This window comes from Microcebus murinus, chromosome 20 (assembly GCF_040939455.1).
Source record: "Microcebus murinus isolate Inina chromosome 20, M.murinus_Inina_mat1.0, whole genome shotgun sequence".
Classification (NCBI taxonomy): Eukaryota; Metazoa; Chordata; class Mammalia; order Primates; family Cheirogaleidae; genus Microcebus; species Microcebus murinus.
Window position 1 is genome coordinate 32,649,898 of NC_134123.1, and position 12,342 is coordinate 32,662,239.

The window sequence follows — 12,342 nt, forward strand, 5'->3', positions numbered from 1 at the left end:
CCCAGGACCCCCGTCCCCCAGGACCCCCGTCCCCCAGGACCCCCCGTCCCCCAGGACCCCTCGTCCCCCAGGACCCCCCGTCCCCCAGGACCCCCGTCCCCCAGGACCCTCGTCCCCCAGGACCCCTCGTCCCCCAGGACCCTCGTCCCCCAGGACCCCCGTCCCCCAGGACCCTCACCCCCCAGGACCCCTCGTCCCCCAGGACCCTCGTCCCCCAGGACCCCCGTCCCCCAGGACCCTCGTCCCCCAGGACCCCCCGTCCCCCAGGACCCCTCGTCCCCCAGGACCCCCCGTCCCCCAGGACCCCCCGTCCCCCAGGACCCCCCGTCCCCCAGGACCCCCCGTCCCCCAGGACCCCCCGTCCCCCAGGACCCCCCGTCCCCCAGGACCCCCCGTCCCCCAGGACCCCCCGTCCCCCAGGACCCCCCGTCCCCCAGGACCCCCGTCCCCCAGGACCCCCGTCCCCCAGGACCCCCGTCCCCCAGGACCTTGGCCAGTACCCGGCCCCTGTTTCTGCCTCTCGGCTGCCCTGCCCCGCTCTAGCCTCTGCCTGTGTTAGGAGAGGCGCTTCCCCTCTCTCCTCCTGCTGGTTCCTTTCCGGCCTCGCCTGGATCCCCACCACGGGTGGAGGCCGCCTCGCCTGGCCCTCCTGCCTCTGCCCCGTCCCAGCTCTGCCTGGAGCTGGAGCCAGCCCGGGAGAAGCAGGGCATCACTGGGCCCCGTGGGCACAGACACGATCTTCTGATCTTCTCCAGCTGCTCGCGTGTGGGTGTCGCTGTCTAGCGGGCCGGCTGGGCCCTTGGCCGCCTCCTCTAGCTGAAGACCTGCAGGGCGCTCCCCTTGGCGAGCACGTCCCTCCCTCCCTCCCGCTCTGCCCAGAGAGCCGAGCAGGGCCGCTGCTAGCCTGGCTGTGTGGCCCGGCCCCGGCCCGGCCCCGGCCCTGGGTGCAGCAGGCGGGGCGGGGTCTGAGCAGCCCCTGCCTCTCCAGCCTCCTTCCTCGTCGCTAAGGAGCTCGGTTGGTCTCCAGCCTCCGCCTTAACACGGCGTGTGCTCAGATAGGGCCGCACCGATGGTCACCTCCTTCCCCCGCACTGGCCCTCAGCCTCCACGCCAGCACCCGAGACCCCAGGCCCCTCCTTTCCTGACCCGCACCTGGTCCCTCGCATCTTTTTTTGAGACAGAGTCTCGCTTTGTTGCCCAGGCTAGAGTGAGTGTTGTGGCGTCAGCCTCGCTCACAGCAACCTCAGACTCCTGGGCTCAAGCGATCCTCCTGCCTCAGCCTCCCCAGTAGCTGGGACTACAGGCAGGCGCCACCATGCCCGGCTCATTTTTTCTATATATTTTTAGCTGGCCAATTAATTTCTATTTATAGTAGAGACGGGGTCTCGCTCTTGCTCAGGCTGGTTTTGAACTCCTGACCTTGAGCGATCCTCCTGCCTCGGCCTCCCAGAGTGCTAGGATGACAGGCGTGAGCCACCGCGCCCGGCCTGGTCCCTTGCATCTTTGCACTCGTGTGTCACCTTCCAGCCCTGCACACGGCGGGGGACCAAGACTGTGGTGGGGCTGCCGCCTGCTCCCCCGCACGGGGGCCGTGTGGCCTCAGGGGAGATGCGGACCCTCGCAGAGGCCTCCCCACCCGCTGTCACAGGTGAGCACCAGCATAGCTGGTGACGTGGCCACCCACGTTCCCTCTCGCGTGCTGGGCAAGTGTTCGTTATTATTCACTCACCAACTGTGCTGGCGGCAATGCCAGGGGGGTTGGAGGCCAGTCTGGGGACAGAGAGTGACACAGCCCCCGTCAGTCACACGCAGGGGCATGGGCGCTGCGGTGAGGGTGCAGGGCCTTCAGAGACTAAGGAGGGGACCTAACCCTGCCTGGGGTGACCATGGAAGGCTCCCTGGAGGAGGTAGTCTCTGAGCCAGGCCTTAAACGTTGAGTGAGAAGTAGGCATTTCTTTTATCTTTCCTTCAATTAATAAGCATCTACTCCAAGTCTACAAAGTACAAGTGTTGGGAAAAGTGTTGGGAAAACAAAGAAGGCCCCAGCCAGGTGCAGTGGTGCATGCCTAGAGCCCCAGCTACTCAGGAGGCTGAGGCTGGAGGATTGCTTGAGCCCAGGAGTTGGAAGCATCTAGCCGGCATAATGAGATCCTGTGTCTAAATTAAAAAAAAAAAAAAACCTGCAAGGTGCTGGCCCTGGGAAGTTTGAGCCGGAGAACAGAGGACAGTTCTTTTTTTTAAGAGACACTCTGTTGCCTGGGCTAGCATGAGTGCCGTGGCGTCAACCTCCTCACAGCAACCTCCAACTCTTGGGCTCAAGTGATCCTCCTGCCTCAGCCTCCCCAGTAGCTGGGACTACAGGCATGCGCCACCATGCCTAGCTAATTTTTTCTATATGTTTGTAGTTGGCCAATTAATTTCTTTCTATTTTTAGTGGAGACGGGGTCTCGCTGTTGCTCAGGCTGGTCTCGAACTCCTGACCTTGAGCAATCATTCTGCCTCGGCCTCCCAGAGTGCTAGGATGACAGGCGTGAGCCACCGCGCCCGGCCCAGAGGACAGTTCTGAGCTTTGGCCAGCCCGGGTGTGGGGGTGGGCGGGGCTGGCCCGTCTCATTAGGTATGGCTCGGCCACACGGCAGAGCGGCAGGCCGCGGTGCAGGGGGAGGGCCTCGTCCTCTGATGTGTTGATGTGAGGAGTACAACAGCAGTGGGCTACGTTTCTGTGACACACACAAACACGCCTGACATACCCGTGGGCATGGGTGCACGTGTGCATGTGCACACACGGGCCTGTCGGCGTGGCTGTGCTTGGACCGTGCACCTGTGGGACGTTTGGCACTCCGGGCCCTGCGTATGTACTGCCCGCTCAAAATGTACGCTGGTCATTTCTAAATTGAAAAGTTTAAGAAAGAAAAAAAAAAGGCAGTGGCTCCAGAGGGTCCTGGGTCTGGACCGAGCCTGGCGTCCCCGCACCGTGCCCGCCTGGCCTCAGCACCGGAGCCGGCGGGCGGGCGTGGGCGTGGTGTGGCTGAGGGTTTGACCACCGGTTCACGAGGAGCTGGCGCCGGGGAAGCCGTGGGTGTGAACTTCTAGGGGACCTCCCGACTTGCAGATCTCAGCAGCTGGCTGGGGGCATTGCATCAGCCCCATCGGGGCAGATCTGGGCCACGGCCACCAGCCTGCGGCCTCAGCCCAGGATGACCTGGGGCGGCGAGTCCGCGTCTGGTCCCCGCCCCCGGGAGCCAGCTGCCCCTCGTCCTCCGGCCTTACTGGGGAAAAGGAGGCCGGTGGAAAAGTACCTCCACGCAGAGAGAGAGGCGCAGGGCAAACACGAGGACGTTGGTGGTTTTAAAAAGCAAGAGCCGCAGCCTGTTACAGCCCGCGGGCGCCGGGCCGTGGCTGCAGCGCTTGCTGGCGACCGTAAATGTTCGCCCTGGCGGGCTTTGTTGTAAGTGGACTCGGCTTTGTTTAGTTGGTTAAGTTTTTATTTGGTTTGAAGAAACACACGCATACACAAACGGCAAGACCATCTCAACCCTGAACACGGCGTGAAGACACAAGCGCGGGGTGGACAGGGCGGGCGGGGACCCTGCCGCTGGCATCCCGTAATAGCGCTTTTCGGGCGCCTGCCTCTCGCCACCACCCCCCGGCCTTCCCGGTCCCTGTTTCTGCCGCGGTGGTTTCCGCTCCCCACTCCCGGAGCCCCGCCCTCCAACCCTGCGACCCGGGGTGGCGGTTCTCCACCTGGAGCGCGCCCTTAGAACGCAGGTCGCCGGCTGATTTAGGAGGTCAGGGCAGGGCCCCGAGAATTTCCATTTCTAGCAAATTCCTGGTGATGCTGAGGCTGCTGGTCCCGAAGGGGACACACTTGGAGAACCGGCGTCCTGGGGGAAGTCACAAGGAGTTCTCACCGAGGTGCGCGGGTGACTGCCGAGGCTTGCGGAGACGCGGCACTTAACTGGGCTGGAGCTCGGGGCAGGGAGGGAGGGTGCGTGGGGTGGGGGCCAGTCCCAGCCCCCACTCATCACACCGGACGGGCAGGGGAGGAGGGGCAGAGGGAGCCCCGGCTGCTCCACCCGCTGGAGTCGGGCCGCCTCACCCCTGCACGTGTGGCTGCCCTTTGCCCCCAGGCCCGGCCCCTCCTCCAGGCCTTGCTGGGGGGGGGCCCTGGCCTGTCAGAGCAGGGGCTGAACAGCGGGGACAGCAGTGAGGGTGGGGGCGTCCCCAGAGCTCCGTGGGGCGGGGCCACAGCCAGCCTTCCAGGCCACCCAGAGGGCGGCTGTCCCCTCTGGTGCTGCAGATGGCCCGGCGGCACCCAGGCGGAGACCAGAGGCGGGCCGTGTGCAGACCCCTCCTGTCCTCAGCACCCCCGCCTGAGAACCCCTCCCCCGCCCCAGAGGGACACGCCTCGGAAGTCGCTGTCTTGGGGAGCCTGTCTGCTTTGCTCCCGGGCTTTGGGTCAACGGCCAGCCCATGCTTCGAGAGACCAGGGTTAGACGAGTCTCCGCCCCACTGAGCCCAGGGACCCTTCGTACCTTCGCCCCTCAGCACCTTCCTGAGCTCGGTGGGCCCAGCGGGACGGATCCTGCAGCTCTCAGCGCCCAGCGTTCTGTGGCGTTAACCGGCTCTAGCCCCACACCAACGTCAAACAGACCAGAACTCGCTGCCCCAGGGCCTTTGCACGTCCTGTTGCGCAGACCATACCTCCCTCGGGGGCCCTGTCCTGACTGCTGCTCCTCTAGGATGTCCACCCCGGTCCGTCCGTCCTCCCCCTGCGGCTCTTTGCCGTCGTAGCACACATCACTACGTAGGGTCACGCATTTCACTTCTGTGCTGGTGTCTACTGCAGGCAGCAGCCTTGCTGACACGTGCGGGGAAGAGCTGGGGGTGGAGGAATGTCCTTGCGGCCTGAGCAGCGTGTGGGCATGTGCTGTCCCGTGGCGCCCTCTGGTGGCCACCGTGCTGACGCACGCTCAGCAGCCGACCTTTCTTGTCCTGCAGGATTTGTCTCCAGGGCCTGCACGAAGCCTGGCCAAGGGTGACTGACGGGCGTGACCCCGCGGGGGCGGCGCCTGGTCCTCCTGGGCTCGTGCCTCCGGGTGCTCAGGTGAGTGGGAGGGAAGCCCCCTCCGTTAGCTTCTCGAATGACTAATATCGCCCTTGTTATCAAATAGCTAGCGCTGGTAACGGTAAACATAACCGTGGTTTGCTGCCTGTGGGTCCCTGGGCACCTCTCTGAGCCTGGCTTCCCCACCTAGGAAACAGTGACAAAGAGTTGAGGGAGTCGCGCACCTTAAATCCCAGCACAGTGCCGGGCGAGGTGGCTCACGCCTGTAATCCTAGCATTCTGGGAGGCTAATGCGGGCGGATTGCTCGAGGTCAAGAGTTCGAATCCAGCCTGAGCAAGAGCGAGATCCCTTCAATAGAAAGAAATTAATTGGCCAACTAATATATATAGAAAAAAGTAGCCAGGCACGGTGGCTCGTGCCTGTAGTCCCAGCTACTCGGGAGGCTGAGGCAGGAGGATCGCTTGAGCCCAGGAGTTTGAGGTTGCTGTGAGCTAGGGTGACCCCACGGCACTCACTCTGGCCTAGGCAACAAAGCGAGACTCTGTCTCAAAAAAAAAAAAAAAAAAAAAAAATCCCAGCACGGGACAGACTCGAGAGGTTTTCAGTAAACAAGGGCGGTCACGGGTGTCTGAGGACAGGCTGATAGGCTGTAGGGAAATGCAGCCCGGTCTCCAACCTCTCGGGCATTGTCGGGGAATCACGGCCTCCATCTTCCCTCCTGTGGAATGGGCGCACAGGCCACCCTGCCTCCCAGGGGCGCGGGGAGAGCCGAAGACCCAAGGCAGTTCTGGACACGAAGTGCGTTGGAAAGAGGTCTCTGGAGAGCAGGCCGGACTCCTAGGAGGGCAGTTTACTCCCGGAACGTTCTGGACTCAAGGAACCGGGCACAGGCCAGTCTGCTCTCTGGCCGGCGAGGCCTCTGGGCCCTTTCTCTGCCAGCCCCAAGAAAGCCAGAGCCCGCCCGCCGCCCCTGCCGCGGCGCCCCCAGGGCCTCCTCGTGGGAAAGCCGCTCCCCGCGGCCCTGCCACCAGCTGCCGGTGTCTCCGTCAGGACGTCCAGGGCAGCCTCAGATGGGACGGCCAGAGAGCACGGAGGAGGACGAGGTGGGTCAGAGGCCGGGAGGCGGGAGTCAAAGGGAGACGCGACAGAACCCCAGCGTGCCGAGACGGGACATGCTGCCGAGGGGAGAGAGCCAGGGTGCCGTCTCCGCAGACGACAAGGGGCCAATGAGAAGCTCTCGAAAATTACAACGACACCATCATGGCTTGAAAACACACCCAGTAGGAGAGCTACAAGACGACGGTGGAGAGCAAACAGACAAGGGAGGAAACCGGAGGACGGGTCCAGGCGGTCCAACGTGGACTCGGAAAGACAGGCAGCGGGGAGGAGGAGGTTCCCAAAGACGGGAAGGAAAGGACCGCCAGGCCCTGGCCCCGGGACGGGGAACCAAGGCACCAAGTCCCATCCCTGCTAACGCTGAGAAACTGAGCATGAAAAAGAAGACAGTAAAGGCTGCTTGAGATTTAGAAGAAAAAAAAAAGCTCTGTCCCATACCACAGGAGCGGGAAGAGCGTGCAGCGCCTCCCAGTGGCTGCTCTGGGGGTGGCGGGCAGTGGGGCGGTGGCGCCCGCATGCCACGGGCAGGCAGGACATGGCGTGTTTCAGACAGACCCAAACCCGGCAACCCTAAGCACTGAGGGGCCCTCCTCCAGCACCTGCCAGGGTGTGCTGCGCCGGGAGAAGAATCCAGAAGGTGCAGACTGACCCAGTGCCCTGGAGAAGCCAGGCCTGCGTGGCAGGCGCGGGGAGAAGAATCCAGAGGGTGCAGACTGACCCAGTGCCCTGGAGAAGCCAGGCCGGTGTGGCAGGCACTGGGCCGTTGGTGCGGGAGCCGCCCACTCGGAGGCTGGCAGGAAGGAGGCTCCCGCGGGGGCTGTGACAGGCACCCACCAGGCCGTGTCCCCTCTGCCTGGGAAAAGTGGAAAGCTGTACAACAACTTACAGGACCCTCCTTGGTTTAGCAGAGCAGCCAGCCGAGACAGCCTAAGCCGTGCAGTGACCCAAAGGCATGGCGTGTGTATGCTGGTGAGAAGAGGCAGTGAATCCCACAGCTAACAGGAACTTGGGGAAACTGGCGTTCTCTGGATTGCAGACATGTTGTGTCTCTAGAACCTTCTTCCGAAACTTCCTGGACCTTTCTGGGAGCTGCCTGGCGGCCGAGCCCTTCGTCCCCTCCCGGCTCAGAGACACTCAGCTTCCGGCCGAGTGACCCAGCTGCGCGTCACCACCGCCTACCTTCCCTTGGTATCTCGGGTTGTCTTTGCCTCAGTTAGCAGCTAGGTGAGGAACGGCAAGGCCCGGCTCTGCAGGCAGCGTGGGGAGTGCGCCCCGCCACCGGGAACACCAGATGTTACGGCATCCGGCTTCGTAGGTGCTGTTTCCAGGCTGTCCTTCCAGCTAATTTCCGGACCAAACTCACATAGGACAGAAGACAGAATTTAGTCACTGGCTATTTGGGTGACAGTTTCATCGTACATTTAAAGGCAAACATCATCATCATCATCACGACTCGACATAACACCCCAATAAGAGGGGTGTAAGTAACATCTCGGCAAAATTCTGCAGACACAGGCCTGGCACTGCCGCCTGCCGCGACCCGGCTCGGGCACACCCCTCCAGGCTGCGGGGTCCTTTGCTTTCGTGGCTGGGATGCCGAGCGCCCCCTGGCACAGCGTGCGTGGCGTGCCTGACCTGCCCATCTGGCCCGAGTCTCGCCAGGAAGGCACGCAGGGGCCCTCACAGCACGAATACTGGACAGGTTTGTTGAATAAATAAATTAGAATCAAGCTATAGGTACCTGACATTCTGGACTCTGCAGAGATTTTTAAGATTGTTATTTCAACATGCACTAAAAAAAAAAACAATGATGACAGGACTCTTTAGGATAAAGCTAAGCAGAACGACGCGAGTCGGCTTAGAGTAGAGCGTTGAAGGAGCGGTGGGAAGTGGGAGGGGAGCAGTCCTGAGCAGCCCGCGCGCCCCGTCTCTCATCACGGGCGTGGAAGGGGCTGGAGGTGCTGGACGCTGCAGAGGAGTGACTGGGACGGCCCGGGCTGGGCCACACGCCACAGAAGAACCACCACCGAAAACACACGACACGCAGGAAGAACCACCGGGGGCCCAGGAGACTGTTTGAGAACTGTCAATTATTGGTTACTTTATTTCATATAAAAGTTACATTGAAAGAAGAGGTTGAAAAGTCAAGTATACTTGATTTCACACACTTGCCAAGTCTCACAGGATTCAACCACTTCAATAATTTGTTTTTTATTGATAAACAGGATATACATATTAAAAGCCTCAAACGCCCAACCCAGACAACAGATGTGCAAATGAGTATGCAAAACAGTCTCTGGAAACTCCGTCCTGCATCACCTGCGATGTGTTCTGCCCCTCTGGCTGCAACAGTCCGTCCCCTGCGCGACCGAGTCCCCGTCAGAGCATCCTGCGGGCCCCTTCCCTCAGCCAGGCTCGCGTCTGAGCGGGTCCCTTGCGGTTGTGCGTGAGCGGTGGCAGGGCAGAGTGACCGGACACAGAGCAGGACAGCTCGCAGGCGAACAGAAGGCAAGAAGCTCGCAGGAGGGAGACACCCACTTTCTTCAAGGAAGACCCTCAGATTTCGTCACAGATTGTTTCTTGGTGCGACCGGCAAAAAATGTACAAACCAGGCAAGTTTAAGGCAAGTCCCCGAGGAGGGGAGCTGTTTGCTTTCTGGCATAATTTTAAGCTCCGCACCAAGGAGCCTATTTTACCACTCGAGCTGTGGGGTGGAGACACACAACCGCGACAGGCTGCGGCCATCCTGACTGCGTGGTGTCAGCGCTGCCTGCGACCAGGCGTGTGGAGTCACTCCTGCTGGGGGCCGGCTGCCTGGTGGTCCCCCCACCTTCCCAGCCAACGCCCGCCTCTCCTGCCCCGCCCCGCCAGCACCCCGCGCTGTGCAGCACGCCAGGCCACCGTGACACTCTGCTCTCCTCTCGCCGAGGAGCCATTTACACACTGCTCACTGGGCTGGAACAACAACAAAAATCAGTTCCAAGGCCCTAACGCACCCAAGATCTTTAAAACAAAACTAAAACAGGAGGGCCACAAAGGCGCGCACAGGAATGATTGTTCTTTGGATCGAGATATTCCCAGTATGCGATACATTCATGGTGACCCCGCGGGCAGCCCCGCGGCAGCTCTCCCTCTTCCCTGAAACTCGGCTTCTAAAAAATAGCTTGTTTGCTGTACACAGCCGACACGTGTCACATCGTCTACACAACACTGCCAGTTCAACACACATGCACACAGCCCACACACGCACAGACACGCGCACAAACACACTCGCTGGAAGGGCGGGGAGGGTCCCGGAAGCCGCCCCGCTGGTCAGCGCGCGGCTCTCCTGCGACTTCAGTGCACAGCGTCAGAGCTGGTCGAGGCCAAACGTCCTTCCACGTGACGCCCTGCAGGGACCGCGGGCGGCACTCATGCCCCGGGGCGGCAGGAACTCCCTGGAGTGACCGGTCTGAGAGTTCTTGTTCACTGGATTGACTTTGTTTTCTTCGTGATTGAAAAAAAGCAGCTTATAACATAGGATTTTAATAACCCATGTAACATCCCAAACAGCTTCTTCGAAAATGCAAAGTACTCTTTAACAAAAATCCTAACGGTGCAGGAAGGTGATGACATTTGGCTTGGTCACGTGGCCACACACCTTCCGTTAGTGGTGCGGGTGAACACTGAGGACAGCCTCGTCCAGTCTGGAAACCTGCCGGCTGTGACTGTGAGTGCAGAAGACTCTGCTTGCTGCCAGCAACTGGCTCGCGCGGGTTCCACGTGCCTGCTGGTCAGAGGTGAGCTCTGGATACCCGTTCAGACCCCGGGTAAACAACTCAAGTCCGCCAGAAGTTCAGCCTGATGGGGCTCACACAGAGAACTCCGGGCCTCCTTTCCTGGGTCTCATTGGCAGGCGCCTGAATCGGAAGCCGACGAAGGGGTTCATCCAGAGGAGCGAAGGGGGCCCCCCGAAGACAGACTTCATCCCTTCCCACCGAAGCCTCCGCTCCCACGTGGGCTTCTCACTCTTCAGCCTCTCAATCTCCTGGAAGCAGAAAGAACAGCAAGTGGCGGCAGCTCTAGGAACCTCGGCAGACACAGGTCGCGCCAGGTGGCTAAAACAAGGGACACCACCCAACCTCAGAAGCCCACTGCGTTCCAGAGCAGCGTGGGCTCCCGGTGACTGTAGGGTGGGCTCTCCCTCCCGGCTCCCCACCTGCCCGGGTCCTCCGTGCACACGCGAGGCTGCAGAGACGGCCGGGCTGCGGCCCCCTCCGGGCAGCCCACCAGACAGCCCACAGGCCTCCAAGCCCGGGCGCCAACGTTTCTATTTAGTTGTTACTGGGTGCCTGCTCTGGCGCCACAGTGCCAGGGCACGAAGGCGTTCAGTTCCCCGAGCTGCTCCGGGGGCCTGCCTGGCCCTGCAGACCCCGCGGTCAAACCGACCCTTGAAATGCGCACCGTGGGCATGCAAGGAGCGGCCAACGCGGGCCTGCCTGCGCTCATCAGGGCCGTCGGGCTAGTCTCCCCCGTTCACACGCAAGCACCTGTTGCTGACGTTAGGGTTCCCGTGCACTCAAGCTTTGGCCACACAACAGGCAAACGCGCGCACGCGGCCTACCGTCTCGTCGTTGCATATGGAGTGGATCTGGGTGCCGAACATGACTGCGGTGAAAGTGAAAAACAGAACACCCTCAAGGCACAGGAAGATCAACAGGATCACAGTTATTGGAGGTGAAAAGTCACTGCATTCTGCGAACAAGGAAAAGCCGGTTAGAACCGGACGTCAGGGCGTAATGAGCATCCCAAACCGCGGGGCGCCTAGCGCAGAGGGACCCCCGTGCCAGCCCTCCGCCGGCTTCCGTGGAGGAACGGGCGCGTGTGCTCGGGATAGGGCACGCCCACTGCTCTGCAAGCAGCAGAGGAGGGCGGCCCTTCCGTCAGAAATCCACACCGCCGTGTCCTGCCAGCAGTTTCGAAAGGTTCTGTGTCGCCTGAGGGTCCTGCTGACGCCGTGTCTGTGTATTAAGTAAGTTGCTTATCATAGCGCAACTCCGGCCGGATGAGAAGAGTCAGGTGTATCTACACTGTGAGTAGTCCTCACGGGAGGCCACTCCCTCTGTCCCCTGGGGTGGCACGGACCTATCGGCACCCAACTGCGTATCTGTGGCTTAGACAATGCCTGCTTTTATACGTGCTTGAACTCACTCATAGGAAGTAATGCCAGGGACTGCTTTGAACAGCGGTGAGTTAGCTAACCAGAAAGCAAACGCGAGGTTTGGTGGAAACAATACTAACTCTCCTCTAGTCTCAAATATCTGCATAATATTGGGAATGGTGATGCAAGGCATTAAAGAAAAACAAAGAGAGAAAATAAAATATATATATTAAAAATGCACATAATAGATATTAAACTAGCAAAATGGCGGTGTTAGAACTTCATCACCATGCTCACGCCTGTCATCCTAGCACTCTGGGAGGCCGAGGCGGGCAGATTGCTCGAAGTCAGGAGTTCGAAACCAGCCTGAGCAAGAGCGAGACCCCGTCTCTACTATAAATAGAAAAATTAATTGGCCAACTAATATATATAGAAAAAATTAGCTGGGCGTGGTGGCGCATGCCTGTAGCCCCAGCTACTCGGGAGGCCGAGGCAGGAGGATCGCGTGAGCCCAGGAGTCTGAGGTTGCTGTGAGCGAGGCTGACGCCACGGCACTCACTATAGCCTGGGCAACAAAGCGAGACTCTGTCTCAAAAAAATAATAAAAATAAAAATAACTTCATCACCATATTCTTTTCTTTAAAAACTCAATTCCTGAATTAACTGCAAAGATTTCCTTCAAAAGTGGAAAATAAATTCTTCCTTTAACCTTCTCCCCTTTTAACCCGACAGCACGCGCTTCCGGGAATGACAGACAAAACCGGAGCTCACCGGTCCACTGCCCTCGGACACAGGAAATGAACTGAAATCCACAGAGGATCAGAGCATGGACTGAAGACAGAGCTATGTACATCTAGAATGAGAGGAAACTGGTTAGTGCCTTTTAAACAATTAAATCTTTCTAGGAGCAATAGCTGAGGAAACATTACGTTTACACTTCCATTTTATTTTTCAGGGAAAAAATGAGGGAAGCAATAAATTGCAGTAGTTGACATTTGCCTACCTGAGACCATATGG

General features: G+C 60.0%; 1 protein-coding gene across 2 annotated transcripts in view; it reads right to left on the minus strand.

Moving 5' to 3' along the window:
• Positions 1–8,255: 8,255 nt before the first annotated feature.
• ZDHHC7 (zDHHC palmitoyltransferase 7) overlaps positions 8,256–12,342 on the minus strand; it is a 30,192-nt gene continuing 26,105 nt past the window's right edge. For both annotated transcript variants that reach the window (XM_075995836.1, XM_075995837.1), the window contains exons 6-8: positions 12,097–12,178; positions 10,789–10,919; positions 8,256–10,212 (exon numbers count right to left, since the gene is read on the minus strand). In XM_075995836.1, the coding sequence (XP_075851951.1) occupies positions 10,036–10,212; positions 10,789–10,919; positions 12,097–12,178 (390 nt within the window). In that variant the 3' untranslated portion in view covers positions 8,256–10,035. The remainder of the gene's footprint in view (positions 10,213–10,788; positions 10,920–12,096; positions 12,179–12,342) is intronic.